This window comes from Orycteropus afer, unplaced genomic scaffold, assembly GCF_000298275.1.
Source record: "Orycteropus afer afer isolate SDZICR_OR568_19922 unplaced genomic scaffold, OryAfe1.0 scaffold00020, whole genome shotgun sequence".
Taxonomy (NCBI): Eukaryota; Metazoa; Chordata; class Mammalia; order Tubulidentata; family Orycteropodidae; genus Orycteropus; species Orycteropus afer.
In genome coordinates, this window is record NW_006921607.1 from 1,599,179 (window position 1) to 1,619,520 (window position 20,342).

Here is a 20,342-nt window from a genome sequence, read left to right on the forward strand (position 1 = left end):
TAATGAATAATTTTCTTGATATATTGTTAGAGTCTGTTGGCTAGGATTGCATTGAAGATTTTTGCATCTATGTTCATGAGGTATATTGGTCTGTACTTTTCCTTTTGAGTGATGTCTTTGCCTGGTTTTGATAGCAAGGTTATGGTTGCTTCATAAAATGCAAGGGAGGATTGCATCCTTTTCTGTGTTTTGGAATAGTTTTAGTAGGATTGGTGTCAGTTCTTCTCAGTTAGGTAGAATTCTCCAGTGAAACCGTCTGGGCCAGGACTTTTTTTTTGGTGGTGATTTTTTGATAACCTGTTTAATTTCTTCTTTTGTTATGGATCTGTTCAACTTTTCCACATCACTCTCTGTTAGTTTAGGTAAGTGGTGTGTTCCTAGAAATCTGTCCATTTCTTCCAGATTTTCAAATTTGTTGGAGTACAGTTCTTCATAGTATTCTGATACTATCCTTTTTATTCCAGTTGGTTCTGTTGTGATGTCACCTATTTTCTTTCTTATCCATGTTATTTGTATTCTCTCCCTCTTTTCCTTTGATTGATTTGCCAGTGGTTTGTCAGTTTTATTGATTTTTTCAAAAATCCAGCATCTGGTGTTGTTGGTTTTTTTCTATTGCTTTTCTATTTTCTGTTTCATTGATTTCTGCTCGAATCTTTTTTTTGTGTGTGTGTGTGATTTGGGTGAAAATTTACAGAGCAAATTCATTTTCCATACAGCAGTTTACGTACACTTTGTCTCATGACATTGACCACAATTCACCACAATGCTACAGCTCTCCTCCCACTTCTTCCTGACAGTCACCTCTTCCCTGGGTCCATCCCTCCATTCACTCCTGCCCTCTGAGCTGTCTCCCTGTGCATAAACAGCCCTTCTTTCTCCCATGATTGTTCTCTCCAAAGAATGTATTTACCTCAGGTAAATATTCACTCCTATGCCTGTCTTTTGCTTGGCTGGAAGCCACAGGTGTGAGTTCAATTCTAGACCTGAAGGGCAGCTAGAGGTCATAGTCTCACTTGGTTCCACCAGGCTCTATCAGACTGTCAAACCTGGCCCTCCCTTTTTTTTTTCCAAATGATTTTGAGTTTTGTTCTACATTGTTCTCCCTCTCTATCCAGGATCTCCTACATAGATCCCCATCTGAGTGGTTGACATTAGTAGCTGGGCACGATCTAGTTCTTCTGGTTGCATAGTCGTATAGGCTGCAGATCGCATGGTGTAGCAGTCACTAGGACTAATTCTTCCCATGAATCTTTAGTTTTCTTCATTCTTTGCTCTGGATGAGGTGAGACCTATCATTGCATCTAGATGAATGCTTGCAAGCTTTTAAGATCCCAGTCATTACTCACCAAAGTAGGAGGTAGAACAATGTTTTGTGTAGTATGCTACGCCAGTTGTGATTTCTGCGTGAATCTTTATTATTTCCTTTCTTCTGGTGACTGTAGGCTTTTCTGGCTGCTATTTTTCTAATTGTTGGAAATGTTGGTTTAAAGTATTGATTTTGGCTCTTTCTTCTTTTTTGATGTTTGCATTTATTTCTATAAATTGGCCTCTGATCACTGCCTTTGCTTTGTCCTGAAGATTTTGGTATGTTATGTTTTCATTCTTATATGATTCAAGGAATTTTTGAATTTCAATTTTTATTTCTTCTCTTACCCAGTCTTTCTTAAGGAGGGTGTTGTTCAGTTTCCATGTGTTTACTCTTTTTACATTGATCTTCCTATTGTTGATTTCTAATTTGATAGCATTATGATCTGAGAAGATACTTGGCAGTATTTCAGTGTTTTTATATTTATGAAGGCTTGCTTTATGGCCTAACGTATGGTCTATCATGGAAAATGATCCATGTGCACTGGAAAAGATTGTATATTGTGCTGTTGTTGGGTGAAGTGCTCTATAGATGTCTATAAGGTCAAGTTGGTGGGTTGTATTGTTTAGCTCTTCTGCATCTTTATTGAGTTTCTTTTCATTTGTTCTATCTTTCATTGAAAGTGGTGTATTAAAATCTCCCACTATGACTGTGGAGTAATCTATTTGACTTTCAACTCTTTTAAAGTCGGATTTATGTATTTTGGGGCTCTTTCATTGGGTCCATAGATATTTATTATGGTTATAGCTTCATGTTCAGTTGATCCTTTAATTATTATATATGTCCTTCCTTGTCTCATATGGTGGTTTTTGTCATAAAGTCAATTTGATCAGAAATTAATATTGCCACTCTTGCTTTTTTATGGTTGCCATTTGCTTGATATTCTGTCTCCAACCTTTGATTTTTAGTCTATTTTTGTCTTTGTCTAAGGTGTGTCTCTTATAGACAGCATATTGATGGGTTTTGTTTTCTTATCCAATCTACAACTCTCCATCTCTTGAGTGGTGCATTTAATCCATTAACATTCAGTGTAACTATTGACAAATATGAATTGGTTGCTGTCATTTTGTTGTGTTTTTTCATGGTGTCCCTGGTTTTTTTGTTCCATATTATTTTCTGTGCTGAGCTCATTATATTTATGAATCATGTTATCATTTCCTTTGTTGCTGTTGTTTTAGTATTTGCTGAATATTTGTGCTTGTCCTCTTTTTTATTGTGATGTGAAGGTTTATCATTTTTCTTTCAGGTTACCCTGTGATTTATAATTTTCTCCCCAAGATTAGAATAGTCCATTTTGTCTTGCAACTCTCGTGATTTCCTCACCACTTAGAAGTTCTGTAACTACACAGTATTTTCCCTCTTTTTGTTTGTAGTTGTCCTCACTTGCCAATTGATGTCTCTGGTTCTCTGTTTACAATCTTGTAAGCTTATTTTACTTTGGATATGTCCATGGCTGTGGTTTCTGGGTTATGTCCTCTTGTGTATTAATGGTCAGTTGTTATTTGCTATTTTTGGTTCTCAGTTCAGAGGACTCCCTTTAGTATCTCTTGTAAGGTTGGTGTGGTTTTAACAAATTCCTTTAATGTCTGCTTATCTGGAAATCTCCTCATTTCACCATCATATTTGAGGGACAGTTTTGCCAGATATGTAATTCTTGGCTGAAAATTTTTCTCTTTCAAGGTTTTATATATACCATCCCATTGCCTTCTCGCTTACATGGTTTCTGCTAAGAAATCAGAGCTTATTCTTACTGGTTGTCCTTTGTGAATAACTTTTTGTTTTTCCCTTGCTGATTTCAAGATTCTTTCTTTGTCTTTGGTTTTGATGAGTTTGATGATGATATGTCTTGGTGATTTTCTTTTAGGGTCTATCTTGTTTAGGGTTCATTGGACTTCCTGAATGGATATATTCTCATCTTTCGTCATTTCAGAGAAGTTCTCCTCCGACAAATCTTGGACAATTTTCTCAATGGTTTTATTTTTCTCTTCCTGTTCTGGAATTCCAGTGACACATAGGTTATTCCTTTTGATGGTATCCCACATGAACCTTAGGCTATCTTCATTTTGTTTTGATCTTTTTTCTGATTGATCCCTTTCCAAAGAAGTATTCAGGTAATTGTCTTCAATCTCATTAATTCTGTCATCCATTGCATCAATTCTACTCCTTTGTCCTTTCAATGTGTTATCTATTTCTAACAAATTAGTATTAATCTTCCGGATTTCTATATGTAGATTTAGAGTCATTTCTAATTTTTCATTTATTTTGTCATTTTGTTCTTGTATTTTCTTCCACAGTTCTTCTAGGGTTTTGTCTTTGTTTTCTGTGTCTGTGTCTGTCTCTCAATCCTTTGAATATACCTAAATATAATTATTTTGAATTCCTTATCGGAGAGTTCCAGTGCTGCTTCTTCCTCAGGGATGTGTTCTGGGTCTGTATCCTGCTCCCTTGTTTCTACCACTTTTATCTTGCTTCTTTGTGTGGACTGTGATGGTCTCTTGTCTCCGAGACTTAATGCCGTTGTTGTATTTAGATCTCTGTTAACTGTTTGTGAAGAGCAGCCAAGGGTGATTCAGGCTTTTCTTGGTGGTGGTTTATCGTTGGCCCATTGGTGGATAAGGAAGTGGTAGCTCTCATTCACTAAGTGAAGCTGCAGGAGATGTGGGTGTAGTTTTGTTGTTGTATGGAGACTTTTGCTGTCTTCCACTCAGTTAGACAAAAATAACAATTGAATAACCATCAAAAACGTAAAAGCAAATGAACAAAAAATACACCACGTAATCACACAGGAACAGTAACCAAAAAAAGAAAAAAGGGATAAAGAAGAAAAAAAACAAAACAAAACAAAACAAAAAACCCTGCAATACAAGAAAAAAGGTAGAGAAGGAGAATAAGGAAGGAAAAAAATGGGAAAAATGCAAAAAAGGAAAACAAGGAACGGAGTTAACCACGAGAAAGGAAAAAAAGAAAATGCAACCAGGAACAGGGTAAAGAGAACCTGGGAGGGGCAGAATAAAGAACGGTAGTAAAAAGGACAAAAGTAATAATAATAGTAGTAGCTTTAAAACAGACAAAAGCAAACAAACTAAAAAACAGAAAAAGACCAAAAAAAAAATTGGGGTGGGGCGGGGCGGGGCACCCAGGCCCCGTCCAAGCACACAAAGTGCAATGGCATTCCTGCGGGCCCAGAAGGTGGGTGGTAGTGAGAGATGGCTGCACTTCCGTTCACCAATAATGTGTGAGGTATAAGAGGAACAAGGGGAATGTCTCACCTTTCCAGTCGTCTGCCTCTGGAATGTCCTTGGGGCTCCCGGCAAGTAGAGTCTGTTCTTAAGTCCCTGGAATCTGGGAGAACGCTGTTGCTTTAAAAATCCAAAATGGTTAAGCCACTTGTAAACATTCAAAATGGCTGTGCCCTCCAGACAGACAAAAGTCCACAGCTCAGCCCACCTTCCTCTTTGTTGCTTCCCTTTTTACTCCCCAGCCACCAGATCAGTCCTCTGTGCAGTCCCTGACTAGCAGGGCCAATATTTAGGTTAATTCTTAGGTTCTACCACCACTCAGCAACATCCAAGCTATCTGCGCCGTCAGGATTGCTGCCAGACCGCAGCTCTATTTGTCTCCTTTTTTGGTGTTTTCATGCAAATTCTTCAGCTAATTAGAGTTTAGTCCACTTCTGCATCCTTCCCTTCAAGGCTCAGGGGTCCAGGATTATCTTCTGTATCTGTGTTAATTGGCTGTCCTTTTCTTTGTTGAAGAGAGTCTGTGCAGTCTTTCTGCCTATTCCGCCATCTTACCGGAACTCCTCTTGTATACTTCTTGTCCCAGACCTGGACTCCATCATCTCTTTAAATAAGTTGTGGTTTCTTTGATTAAGAAGTGGTATTTCATCACCACAGTCTGGGAGGTGTTAGGAATACTCGTTGCTACTGGATTGTTTCCAGATCTCTTCAGTGGTCTCTCTTTCACTCTCTCTCTGCCTTTGTCTCTTCTTCACTCCGTAGTGTGTGTAGGTATGTGTGTACATATATATATGTACATGTACGTGCACATACACACATACAGATATACTCATGCACCTCATGAGTTTTCTTAACACTTCCACTTCAAGTTCAGGACAACCAAATGTTTTCTTAGCTTCTTCTGTTTTACATTTCTTTCTCCTTTTTCCATAACAAAATCCTGTTGGCAAGAACACTGGGATGGTGGAATTGGACTGTGTCATAATTGGTTTGTTTTATTCCACATTATACATAAAACAGTCATAAAACACTGGCATCTACATGATTTACTGAAAACAATTGTGTATATTACTTATAATACATATACATGTATATGCACGTGTGTGTGTGTGTGTGTGTGTGTGTGTGTATAGATAGACAGATTGGTAGGTTATATAGATAGGTAGTCTGGACAGGAAGTAGAGAAGCCATTAGTGAGAATCTAATTTACACTGTCAGGTATTCCCAGCAGAGTTGCATTTGTGCTTTACACCTAAGACCATAAAAAGTCAATACATGATAACTGCAGAAGCCACAAATCTGAGTACCTGTGCATTCTCAACTGGGAGAGAAGAATGGAGGAGCATAGATCTGGCTGGTCAGTTTTGGTGCAGCAAACAGAATGCATGGTGTGAGCGAGGTACTAGGTATGTTGGGAATCTGACAGCAAACACTTACACTGTGTGAGAAGGACAATGAAGCCGACTATCCATTTTGAGTACAAACTATCAGCAACTTCAAGATAAGGATGAAGATATTGTTTCAGGAGTATCTAAATCATGCAAATCATAGCTGTTCCTTTCAGGGTAAATGATGATGCCTTAAAGGAAAGCCAGTAGCAAAAAGCAATGTATGGTGACAGGAACAACAGTGAGTCCATTGAGGAAGCTGAAAAACAGCTAGGATGGAAGAGGGAGGGGCAGCTGCATGTAGAGGAGAGTCAGGTGGGAAGGTGCAGAGTACCCCTGAGTACTCCCGTGCCCCCTAGGAGGAGGGTATGAAGGAGAAGAAGGTTCTGTGCTGTCCCTGGCTCCCCTGACATTCTTGATAAGGTCAGCAAATTAAAAGTTGAGTTTGTCCTAATACTTGAATGGAACTTCACTGATGTGACCCTTTTGTCATTGGATGTAGTACCATCTGTTGGGTGCCTCATAAATAACTCCCTCTAATAAGGTAAAGGGGTGGGAGGCAAGGCTAGGTACCAAACCCCCTAGAGCCAGTAAAGGGAGGGAGCAGGAGTGGCCAGGGACCTCAGGAGCAGCAGGATATCCAGGTAAAGGGGTGCGAGGCAAGGCTAGGTCCCAAACCCCCTAGAGCCAGTAAAGGGAGGGAGCAGGAACAGCCAGGAACCACAAAGTGGCAGGTTCCAGGTAGGACTTAGGTAAGGGGAGGGCACAGCTAAGGGAGACAGAGTTGTCTGTCAATTTGTCATCCTGTGGAGCTTGTACATTGCTGTGAGGCTTGAGGCTGTTCCACTGGTGTTTCAGATGCCAGCAGAGTTGCACATTGCGCACAGGTTTCAATGCAGCTTACAGACTAAGACAGAATAGGAAGAAGGAGGAGGCCATCCACTTCTCAAAAACTGGCCAGGGAAAACTTTGTGAATACTAGAGATACACTGTCTGATACATAACTGGGCAACTTTATGAATAGCTTGGAAACATTGTCCAACACAGTGCAGGAAGATGAGCCCCTTGGGTCAGAACATACTCCAAATAGGACTGGGAAAGAGCTGCCTCATCAGAGTAGAACCAACCTTAATGATATGGATAAAGTAAGTCTTTTAGGACCTGCATGTACTGACGTGGCATGACTCAAATTGAGGAGAAACAGCTGCAAACATCTATTAATGATCAGAACATGGAATATACAAAGTATGAATCTGGGAAAATTGGAAGTTGTCAAAAATGAAATGGAACACATGAAGATTGGTATCCTAGGCATTAGTGAGCTGAAATGGATGGGTTTGGGGCATTTTGAATCAGATAACCATATGATCTACTATGCCAGGAATGACAAATTGAAGAGGAATGGCGTGGCATTCATCATCACAAAGGATGTTTCAAGATCTGTCCTAAAGTACAATGCTGTCAGTGATAGGATAATATCCACACATCTACAAGGAAGACCCATTAATACTACTATCGTTCAAAGTTATGCACCAACCACCAAAGCCAAATATGAGGAAATTGAAGATTTTTATCAACTTCTGCAGTCCGAAATTGACTGAACATGCAATCAAGATGTGTTGCTTATCACTGGTGATTGGAATGCAAAAGTTGGAAACAAAGAAGAATCACTAGTAGTTGTAAAATTTGGCCTTGGTGACAGAAATAACACTGGAGATTGCATGATAGAATTTTTGCAAAACCAACGACTTACTCATTGCAAATATCTTTTTTCAGCAACACAAATGGTGGCTATACACGTGGACTTCACCAGATGGAATACACAGGAACCAGATTGACTACATCTGTGCAAGAGGAAATGGAAAAGCTCAATATCTTCAGCCAAAACAAGGCCAGGGGCTAATAGTGGAACAGACCATCAACTGCTTATATGCAAGTCCAACTTGAAGTTGAAGACAATTAAAACAAGTCCACGAGAGCCTAAATATGACCTTGACTATATCACTCCTGAATTTAGAGACCATCTAAGGAATAGATTTGATGCATTGAACAGCAGTGACCAAAACCCAAAAGAATTATAGGATGACATCAAGAACATCATCCATGAGGAAAGCAAGAGGTCATTAAAAATACGAGAAAGAAAGAAAAGACCAAAATTGATGTCAGAAGAAACTCTGAAACTTGCCCTTGAGTGAAGAGTAGCTAAAGCAAATGGAAGAAATGACAAGATGAAAGAGCTTAACAGAAGATTTCAAAGAGCATCTCGAGCAGACAAAGCCAATTACTGTAATGAAATGTGCAAAGACTTGGAGTTAGAAAAACAAAATGAGCATTTCTCAAGCTGAAAGAGCTGCGGAAAAAATATTGCAATATTGAAAGATTCTATGGGTAAAATATTGAATGATGCAGGAAGCATCAAAAGAAGATAGAAGGAATTGACAGAGATACAGAAGATAATCCTGGAGCCCTGAGCTTTGAAAGGAACTATATATACAGAAGTAGATTAGGCACCAACTAGTGGAAAAACCTGAATGAAAACAGAGAGTACAGAGACGGTCAGAGCTGTGGACTGTCAGCTACTCTTTCAGGACCAACAGCCCAAGTGATGTTGGGACCTGAGAACTGACCTATCAGCCCTGGTCACCAAGGGCTGCAGGGACAACTGTGCTGGTGGCCTATGACTAGTAATGGTAACAGCAAGGAGGGAGACAATCTGAGCTGTTGACTTTCTGCTGTCTGGAGGGCACAGCCATTTTGATTGTTTCCACGCAGCAGCCATTTTGGATATTTAAAGTGACCAAGGGCGCAGCCATTTGAATCTTTACAAGTGGCAACCATTTTGGATTTTAAAGTGATAGCATTCTCATTCGGATTCCAGGGACCTAAGAATAGGCTCTGTTTGCCAAGTTCAGCAGCAGCATATGAGAGGCTAACAACAGGAAAGGAGACAGGTAGGTGGTAAGTGTATGCTATGCAGCACTAAAGAATAATGTAGAATCTGCAAAACACCGCATAATATGGATGAACTTGGGGGACATTATGCTGAGTGAAATAAGTCAGTCACAGAAGGACAAATATAGTATTAGTCCATTGTCGTGGAGGGTAAAGGAAAGGTTTATATATGGAGGGAAACTTTCTTTGTTGGTTGCCAGGGGTGGGAGGGGAGAGGAGGGAACACTGAAAAAAAAAAATGTATTGATTCATGTCACTTTAGTTTTGTATATTTCACTGTACATAAGTTGTATTTCAATAAAATACATTAAAAAGAAGAAGAAGATAGAAGGAATACACAGACTCACTGTACCAAAAAGAACTGGTCGATCTTCATCCATTTCAGGAGGTGGCATATGTTCAAGAACCAATGGTATTGAAGGAAGAAGTCGAAGCTGCCCTGAAAGAATTGGCAAAGAACAAGGCTCCAGGAATTGGCGGAATACCCACTGAGATGTTTCAACAAATGGATGCCCCGCTGGAGCACTCACTCAGTTACACCAAGAGATTTGGAAGACAGCTTCCTGGCCAACTGACTGGAAGAGATCCATATTTGTACCCATTCCAAAGAAAGGAGATCCCACAGAATGTGGAAATTATCAAACAATATCATTAATACAGCATTAATATAGCATTATCTTCAGTAAAATCTTACTGAAGATAATTCAAAAATGGTTACAGCAGTATGTTGACAGAGAACTTCCAGAAATACAAGCTGGATCCAGAAGAGGATGTGGAATGAGGGATATCATTGGTGATGTGAGATGGATACTGGCTGAAACCAAAGAATACCAGAAAGATGTTTACTTGTGTTTTATTGACTATGCAAAAGCATTTGGTTGTGTGGATCATAACAAATTGTGGATAACATTGAGAAGAATGAAAATTCCAGAACCCTTAATTTTACTCATGAAGAACCTGTACATTGACCAGGAGGCTGTCGTTCAGGCAGAAAAAGGGAACACTTGCATGGTTTAAAATCAAGAAGGGAGTTGTATCCTTTCACTATACTTATTCAGTCTGTATGCTGAGCAAATAATCCAAGAAGCTGTACTGCATGAAGAAGAACATGGCATCAGGATTGGAGGAAGAATCATTAACAACCTGCGATACGCTGATGACACAACTTTGCTTGCTAAAAATGAGGATGACTTGAAGTACTTACTTATGAAGGTTAAAGAATACAGTCTGCAGTATGGATTACATCTCAATATAAAGAAAACAAGAATCCTCACAACTGGATCTATAAGCAGCATTACGATAGAGAAAAGTTGAAATTTTCAAAGACTTCACATTCCTTGGTTGTACAATCAGTGCCAATGGAAGCAGCAGTCAGAACATCAGACAACATGTAACACTGGGCGAATCAGCTGCAAAGGACCTCTTTCAAGTGCTGAAGAGCAAAGATGTCTCCTTGAGCACTAAGGTGCACCTGACATAAGCCATGGTGTTTTTAATCACCTCATATGTGATTCTTCAGAAGACCAAAGAAGAATTGATGCTTTTGAGCTATGGTGTTGGCAAAGAATGCTGAAAGTACCATGGCCTGCTAAAAGAACTAACAGGTCTGTCCTGGAAGAAGTGCAGCCAGAATGCTCCTTAGAGGCGAGAATGGCCAGACTTCGTCTCACATGCTTTGGTCATATTGTCAGAAGGGACTCTTCCCTGGAAAAGGATGTCATGCATGATAAGGTGGAAGGTCAATGAAAGAGGGGAAGGCCCTCAGTGAGATGGATTGACATGGTGGCAGTGGCAATGGGTTCAAGTATAGCAAAAATCATGGAGCTGGCTCAGGCCCAGGTGGTGTTTTGTTCTGCTGTGCATAGGCTCACTATGAGTCGGAGATGACTCAATGGCACCCCACAACAGCAACAACAGTAAGGGTTACTGAAGTAAGGCACTTGGGGGCTATTGCTCCTTTTTTTTTAAAAAAAAAAAAAAAAGCTTTATTGAGGTGTAATTTATGTACCGTGAAATTCACTCCTTTTAAGTGTACTATTCAATGAGTTTTAGTAAATTTACAGAGTTATGAAGCCATTGCAACAATCCAGTTACAGAATATTTGTGTCAATCCAAAAAGATGTCTCTTGTCCACTTGCCATCAGTCTTCATTCCCACTTCCACCCCAGCCAAACACTAATTTACTTTCTGTCTCTAGATTTGCCTTTTCTGGATATTTCATATAAATGGAATCATGTACCAAGTAGTCTTTTGTGTCTAGCTTCTTTCACTTGGCATATTTTTGAGTTTGTCTTTTAAAACAACATATTTAAATGTTCTAGTTTTTTGAAGTTAGATGTAGTTTCATGATTCAGTTTTTCTAAAGTACCTTCATTATATGACCAGATTATCTTTTTCATTTTCTTCCTAGGATTTAGTGACTTTTGAACATCAGTGGACTAGCTTCTTTGCTAATTTTGACACAGAAATCCCTTTCCTGCTGGAACTTTCTGAATCTCAAGCGGGTGAGGTATGTAAGAGAATGGTTAAGAATAAAGAAGAAATTTTTGGTTGATTTGTTTATTGTTGTCATTTTTTAAAATATGAAGCTATCCTAATTTGTTTTGGTTATCATTTCCTTTGTTACATGCTGTAAACAAGTCCCTCTACTGCCCATGCTAACTCCTGTATAAAAAGTTGATTTTTTTTCCTATGTCAGCATCTCAGTAAAAAAGATAATCACTTTTCAGTGTGGTAGTACCTCTGTCAGCTAGGAGTTCTGTTGGACACTTAATAGAATTTAAACCTAGTTATTAAGTCTTAGAATAATTCTCCACATGTGAGTAACACAGTTTTGTCAGTTGAATTCCAGGTAATGACAAGCTTTTTTTCCAGGCAAACCACAATTAATGGTGAGAAGTAGAACTATAGTCTCAGGGGACGTCTAGGTCAATTGGTATAACATACTCCATAAAGACAGTGTTCTGTGTCCTATTTTGCTGAGTCCAGTTGCTACTGGACTCTTAAAAGCTTGTCAGCACCTATCTAAGATGCAACTATTGATCTCTTCCCATCTGGAGCAAAGAGTGAAGAAAATCAAAGCTACAAGGGAACATTTGATCCAAAGGACCAGTGGACCACACAAGCCATTGCTTCTACTAACCTGAGACCAGGAAAACTAGATGGTGCCCAGTAACCACTACTGAGCAGCATTCTGGTCAGGATTACAATAAAAAGTCCTGGACAGAGTGGGAGAAAAATGTAGGACAAAATTCAAAATCTTAAAAAAGAACAAACTTACTGGTCTAGTAGAGACTGATGGAGCTCACTGCTGTCGCATCAAATCCAACTCATAGTGACCCCTCCTTGGGTTTCCAAGGTGGTATCTCTACAGAAGTAGATTGCCTGATTGTCCTTCCAAGGAATGGCTGGTGGGTTTGAACTGCCAGCCTTCTGGTTAGTAGTCAAATGCCTTAGGCACTATGCCACCAGACACCCTTAAAAATATATATGGTGAGGAGGAGTTACCCAGGTTCAGGCCTAGGTCCACTCCATGAATTCAAGTATCTAAATTGAGAAACCAACACAGGACAGTCCAAAAGACCAGTCAACGGGAAAGATCAGAGAGCTGCTTTGAGCTCCCTTAAGCTCACCTTGGGCTTGCACCACCAGTTTCAGTTCTTCTGTATACCATCATGGCCCAGAACAGTCCCTGCTCTTGATCATTTGGAGCTAGAGTTGATTTTTCCTTGTATGTTGGTCTTAATTTTAAGCCACAAGCAAATGAGCCATTCAGAATTCAGCTCTTGCCTACTGCCCATTTCTCAGTATATTTCTGTTGACTGATTTTTCTCCTGGTTATGAGTCACATTTTTCTTGCCACTTGTATGGCTGTTAATTTTTTTAATTTATTTAACTTTTTACTGTGATTTGGGTGAAAGTTTACAGAGAAAATTCATATTCCATTCAACAGTTCATACACATTTTGTTCAGTAACACTGATTACAATTCCCAAAATGTAATAGCTGTCTTCCCACTTTTTCCCTGTGGTTACTTTCTCCCTGTGTCTTTCTTTCCAGTGTAGTCCTGCTGTCTGAGCTTTCTTCTTCTACAAATGCTGCCCTTCTGATCTCCTATGGTTAATTTGTCTAAGGAATGAACCTCCTCAATATAATTGTTCACCTTGCAGGCTTGTCTGTTGTTTGGCTAAAGGTTGAGCCATGGGAGTGAGTTCAGTTCCAGGCCTGAAGGATGACTAGGGGCCATAGTCTGGGGGGTTTCACTAGTCTCTATCAGACCAATAAGCCTGGTCTTTGTTATGATTATGAATTTTATTCCACATTTTTCTCCCATTCTATCTGGAATCTCCAATTTTGATCCCTTTCCCTCTGGTTGGCAGTGATAGCTAGACATCATCTAGTTCTTCTGGGCTCAGGGTCCTTTGGACTACTTGTTCCCGTGCGTCTTTGATTTTTTTCACTCTTCTTTTCTCCAGACAAGGAGAGACCAGTTGTTGCAAGCTTTTAAGACCCCAGTTGCTACTCACCAAAGTAGTACGTAGAACAATGTTGTACTATGTTATGCCAATTGAGCTTGATGTTGGCAGTGACTAAGAAATTATCATAACATTGCCCCCGTTTACTCTATTACATACATGGGCATTTTTATAGCACATACAAATACATATATAGAAATTTCATCTGCCAGACCTATATATAGACATGGGTATATTCCCATTCACCTATCCATACCTGATCATCTTGCCTGTCTACCTATGTAGCCACCAGATTAATGTTTTATTTTTATTGATATGCAGTATTGTGTATGTAATAATATTTACCTTTGTTGTCTGTACCTCTTATGCAGCTCTCTGTGTCTTCCTTTTCCTTAGTGATACTGTGCTGGTCACCCACTTTTGGTATATTGTCTGTTCCTTTACCCAAATCAGTATGTCTCTCTTACCTATCTAGCAATTTTTCCTGCCTTCCTCTCTCATCCCTAGTAACCAACAAAGAAAGTATCCTTCCATGTGTTAACTTTCCCTTGACTTTTTATAATAGTGGACTTATATAGTATTTGTCTTCTGTGATTTTTTTCTGAGAAATTCCTGTCAGTATCCTTTAAGTTATATATGGATACATATGTATGTATGTATATATATGTGTATGTGTGTGTGTATCACAATATGTATTGTGTATATATGTTTGTGTATATACATATATATATGAGGATTTTTTATGATTATTTCTAAAACTGTGATCTTAATATATGCACTGTTGACTTCTTTTTAGCCATTCAGAAGTTACTTCAGTCATGGAATGATCTCCAGCCATATAACTGAAAACAGGTAAAGTTCTCAGAGAAGAAAAATAAATGGTAATAAAGAAAATGGGATAGACAAAAGATGTGGAGTAGGTATGGGGGAGCCTGTAATTCCGGAAGCCATGAATCAGGAAAATCTGTGAATTGACTTTAGTCATCAGAAAATAAGAGATATACTCTGTAAACTTTTCTCCTTCACTTACTTGTTTTGTTTTCTTATAATTTTATAGGAAATGACCTTTTAAGACATTTAATAAGCATTAAACCAGAATGTGACACACATCACAAGCAATCTGCTAAAGAGATTGCAAAGACAAAGAAATTTTATCCTTTTACATAGCCAAGCAGATGCAATCCATTTCATACATATTCACAAGATAAATTATCACTATTCTTCAAGTAAGGGGACTTGACAGCACCATTTGCCATATATAAATCATCTAAATTGCCTTGGTAATTGAGATAGCTGATTGCTAATTTCTTTTTCCAAAGAAAGTTTTGAAGAGGCAGCCAGGTCTGACTCCAGGTTCCACATTGTACTTGCTATGTTGGGCAGGTAAACAATGATAAAACATTGGCAGTTGATCGCATAGATGAGGGTTGTGCCCGTGTAGGTGGAGGGAAATGAACAAATAGAAATGTAATTTGGTAGGCTTACTTGGTTTATGGGGTCAGGGAGCAGCACAATTCAAGGAGGCCTCTCAGGTCTGACATGATCCCTGGATGAATGATGGTACCATGTATGGAGGGGAAGCAGCTTTAGGGAGATCATGAGAGAGGAGAGAAAAGAGCAGATAATGAAGGTAAATCTCTAGCACTATTCAGAAGCCAAGTAGAGGAGGAGGGTGATTGCTAAAGGAAACTGAGAGGTGACAGCTCTTTGGATGGAAGTGTGTCAGATACTTTTGAGAGAGTAAGGAAGCAAAGGCTGAAGGCTGTCCATTGGCTTAGCTACATGCTATATGAAAGTCATTTGGTGATGTTTACAAAAGCTCTGAAATGCTGAGGAAGTAGATTAGAGTGGATTTGAGAATGAGCGGACAGTGGGGGAAAAAAAAAAAAGTCTGGCCAAGAGAGGGAGGAGGAGGAGGAGATAGGTGCCAGGGCAAGTAAGTGTGTTGGTGAGAACATTTCCAATCATCCTCTCCTCCTTTCCTCCTGAAAGTTACTCAGGACTTGATAAGTGCTCTGTAGTTTAAGTACCACTAGTATCATTCTTTAAAGTTTGTGTACCTATTAAAATGCTATTTTATAAAACTGGGACTTTTTTCTAACACTACATCATGGACAGCAAATGTATAGGCATTATTCCTAAAGACATGTGACAAGCCAAATATATAAACCTGATTGGATTTAGTTATGTCCCTACATGGCTTATCCCTGTGAGTCAGTAGAGGGAGTCAGACATCTGGCATTCCTACCCAGCCAGCCCACAGTGTTAGGTGGACTATATATACTGCCCACTTTCCTCAGACTACAGGATGCCACTTAGAAAAGCCTGAGAATTCACTGAGGACGTGAGAAATTGCCCCCCTGGCCAAGTATCACTTTTCTAATCACATGTTTTTGACTTGCCACTCTAGTCCTAATAGGCAGCCATTTGTTCTCTTTGGTAATCACTCCACACGAGAAAACCTGAATGCTGGCAACTTTAACTTCCCTTCAGAAGGGCACCTGGTACGCAGCACTGGCCCTGGTGGGAGCTTTGCCAAACACATGGTGAGTGGCTTGACTACCCGGTGCTTAATTAGGTTTTTTATCAAAAAGGGGGGAGGGGGAGCTGGGCAAAAGAAGTCTTTTCCAGTTATATGTGAATTTAACCCTGAACTTGAAGTTGTTTAGGAGTGAAAGGAAGTGAATGAAAACTTAATGCATGTTTTTTTGAAAACTTAATGCATGTATTTTTGTATAGGTACTAGATATAACTTGGAAGCATCATATTCAATTTTGAAATAGTTAAGGGGAAAAGTAAATTTTCACAAGTTTTACTTTTTTTAAAAATTTTTATTGTGATTTGGGTGAAAGTTTACAGAGCAAATTCATTTTCCATACACCAGTTCATAGACATTTTGTCTCATGACATTGACTACAATTTCCCACAGTGTAACAGCTCCCCTCCCACTTCCTCCCCATGGTTACCGCTTCCCTGTGTCCTTCCCTCTCATACACTCCTACCCATGTAGCCATCTCCCTGTATATATACTACCCTTCTGTTCTCCTATGATTGATCTCTCCAAAGAGTGTATCTGCCTGATGTAAATGTTCAGTCCATATGCTGGTCTTTTATTTAGCTGGAAGCCACAGGAGTACATTCAATTCCAGACCTGAAGGGGGGGGCAGCTAAGAGCCGTAGTCTTGGGTTCCACCAAGCTCTGTCAGACCAGCAAACCTGGCTGGTTTTTTTTTTTTTTTAATGATTTTGAGTTTTGTTCCACATTGTTCTCCCACTCTATCCAAAATCTCCTACACAGATTCCCCCTCTGAGTGGTTGACAGTGGTAGCTGGGTACCATCTAGTTCTTCTGGTCTCATGGTCATACCAGCTGAGGATGTCATGGTATACCAGTCCATTGGACTAATTGTTTCCATGCATCTTTGGTTTTTTTCATTCTTCTTTCCTCTGAATGTGGAGAGACCCATCATTGCATCTAGATAGCCGCTTGCAAGCTTTTAAGATCCTAGTTGCTACGCAGCAAAGTAGTATGTGGAACAGTGTTTCTTTTCATTTTCTTTAGGTTGTCAGGATAGTACAATAACATTTTTAAGTTAACTTCAAAATGGACAGCCATTACAAACCTAAGTTTATGATGTATTGATGGTTAATGTTTAAGGACACAAACCTTACAGATCAGTCTCCTTTTATTAAGAGTTCCAGGAAGGATATTTTTGCAGTTGATAGTATTGTTGGCTACAATCTTTAAAAGAAAACATTAGATTGTAATACAGAACTGTAATAATTGTAAAAGTCTATACAATCTTAAAGGAATTTTAAGTTTTTCATAATTTCCTGACAATCAGGAAAGCCGGGGAGGTAGGTACTGTTATTTTTTATTTGGATTTGGAGAATGTGTGAACCAAAAGAATGTAGTATAATTTCTCTGAGCTGACATCCCAAATCTGCCTCCAAGCTAGTGTAGGAGGTGGTACTACCAGAATAAGTGTGGTGTGTGGTGTCTGAATCTTGCTGCCTTGAAACCATGAAGGCAAGAAGGCAATGGGATAGTATATATAAAACTCTGAAAGTAAAAAATTTCCAACCAACAATTATATACCCAGCAAAATTATCCCTCAAATATGATAGTGAAATTAGGACCTTTCCAGATGAGCAGAAATTAAGGGTATTTGTAAAAACCTACCAACCTTACAAAAGATGCTACAGGGAGTCCTTTGGACAGAGAACCAACAACAGCAAACAACAACTGACAATTAATACACATGATGACATAACCCAGAAACCAACTCAGTTATGGAGGTATCCAAAGTAAAATAAGCTTACAAGACTGTAAACAGAGAATCAGAGACATCAATTGGAAAATGAGAGCAACTACAAACCAAAAAGGGAGGGAAAATAGTGTAGTTACAGAACTTCTAAATGATCAGGAAGTCAAGACAATTGCAAGAAGAATGGACTGTTCCAAACTTGGGAAGAAAATTATAAACACGGGGTAACTTCAGAAAAAATAACAAACCGTCTCATCAAAATAAAACAGAGGACAAGCACAATTATTTACCAAATACTGAAGCAACACCAATGAAGGAATTGATAGTATGTTTCATAAACAAAATGACCTCAGCACAGAACATTATACAGAACAAAGAAATCAGCAGCACCACAAAAAAACACATAACAAAATGACATCAACAAATTCATACTTGTTGGTAATTACACTGAATGTAAATGGATTAAATGCACCACTCAAGAGGCAGAGAGTTGCAGACAGGATAAGAAAATACAATCCATCTATATGCTGTCTATAGGAGACAAACCTTAGAGACAAAGACAAAAATGGACTAAAAATCAAAGGTTGGAAAAAGATACATCAAACAAATGGCAAGCAAAAAAGAGCAGGAGTGGCAATAATTAATTTCTGATCAAATTGACTTTAAGACAAAAACCACCATAAGAGACAAGGAAGGACATTATATAACGATTAAAGGATCAGTTGAAAAAAGAGGACATAACTATAATAAATATCTATGCACCCAATGAAAGAGCCCCAAAATATATAGATCAGACTTTCACAGAATTGAAAAGACAAATAGATGACTCCATAGTAATAGTAGGAGACTTTAATACACCACTTTCAATGAAAGATAGAACTGGAAAGAAACTCAACAAAGCTGCAGAACAACCAAACAATGCAATCAACCAACTTGACCTTATAGACATCTATAGAGCAAATTACTCCAAAACAGCCCAATATACATTCTTTTCCAGTGTTCATGGAACATTCTCCAGGATAGACCATATGTTAGGCCACAAAGCAAGCCTCAATAAATTAAAAACATTGAAATACTGCAAAGCATCTTCTCAGATCACAATGCTAAAAATTAGAAATCAACACTAGGAAAGATTAGAGGAGAAAGAACAAACACATGGAAACTGAGTAACACCCTCCTTAAAAATGACTAAGTATTTAAAAAAACAAAATTAAAAAATTCCTTGAATCAAGCAAGAACAAAAACACAACATATGAAAATCTTTGGGACACAGAAAAAGTAGTCATCAGAGAGCAATTTATAGCAATAAATATACACATCAAAAAAGAAACAAGAGTCAAAATCAACACCTTAACCTAACATCTCCAACAATTAGAAAAAGAACAACAAAGAAAAGCCTACAGTCACCAGAAGAAAATAAATAATAAAGATTCAAGCAGAATTAAATGAAGCATAAAATAGAAAGGCAATAGAAAAAAAATCAAGACTAGAAGTTGGTTCTTTGAAAAGATTACTAAAATTGACAACAAAAAAAAAAGAGGAAGAAAATACAAATAACATGAATAAGAAATGAATTGGGCAGTGTCACAACAGAACCAACAGAAATTAAAGGATAATATCAGGATACTATGAAGAACTATAGTATTCTGATACTATCCTTTTAATTTTAGTTGGTTCTGTTATGGCGTTGCCCAGAACTATGGGAAGCTCTAGTGGTATAGTGGATAGGGCACTTGGCTGCTAACCAGAAGGTTTGCAGTTCATACCCACCAGCCACTCCCCAGAAGGAAGAAGGGGAGATCTACTTCCATAAAGATTTACAGCCTTGGAAACGCAGTGGGGTTTGCTCTGAGTCGGAATTGACTTGATGGCAGTGAATTTGTTGGGTTTTTTGTTTTGTTTTTTTGATGTGAAAAACTATACTCCAACAGATTTGAAAATCTAGAAGAAATAGACAAATTTCTGTAAACATACTATTTACCTAAACTAACACAGACTGAGGTGGAAAATTTGAACAGACTCATAACAAAAGAAGAAATTGGAACAAGTCATAAAAAATTACTAACAAAAAAAAGTCCTGGCCCAGATGGTTTCACTGGAGACTTCTACCAAATGTTTTGAAAAGAACTGACACCAATCCTATTCAAACTATTCCAGAACATAGAAAATGATAGAATCCTCCCAAAATCATTTTATGAAGCTAGCATAACCTTGATACCAAAACCAGGCAAAGACCTCACTGAAAAGGAAGGCTACAGACCAACATCCCTCATGAATATAGACGTAAAAATCTTCGACAAAATCCAACAACATATCAAAAAACAATGCACCATAACCAACTGGGGTTCATAGCAGGTGTGCAAGAATGGTTCAACACTAGAAAAACAACCGTTATCCATCACATAAGAAAAATTAAAAGAACAACATGATTATATCAAGTGATGCAGAAAAGGCGTTTGATAAAATCCAACACCCATTCCTGATAAAAACTCTCAGCAAAATAGGAGTAGAAGGGAAATTACTCAGCATAATAAAGGGCATTGTGATAGTTGGAGCTGTGTGTCAACTTGGCTGGACCCCAGTTCTGTGTGGTTGTTCCCATGATGGGATCGGATGACTGTGTTCTGAGTGGCCAGTCTGTTGAAGGGGAGTTTCC

At 38.7% G+C, this 20,342-nt stretch overlaps 1 protein-coding gene across 1 annotated transcript in view; it reads left to right on the forward strand.

Moving 5' to 3' along the window:
* DNAAF9 (dynein axonemal assembly factor 9) overlaps positions 1-20,342 on the forward strand; it is a 232,553-nt gene that overhangs the window by 97,485 nt on the left and 114,726 nt on the right. Inside the window, exons 8-10 of the mRNA XM_007959995.1 lie at positions 11,356-11,454; positions 14,216-14,271; positions 15,830-15,965. Coding sequence (XP_007958186.1) covers positions 11,356-11,454; positions 14,216-14,271; positions 15,830-15,965 — 291 coding nt within the window. The remainder of the gene's footprint in view (positions 1-11,355; positions 11,455-14,215; positions 14,272-15,829; positions 15,966-20,342) is intronic.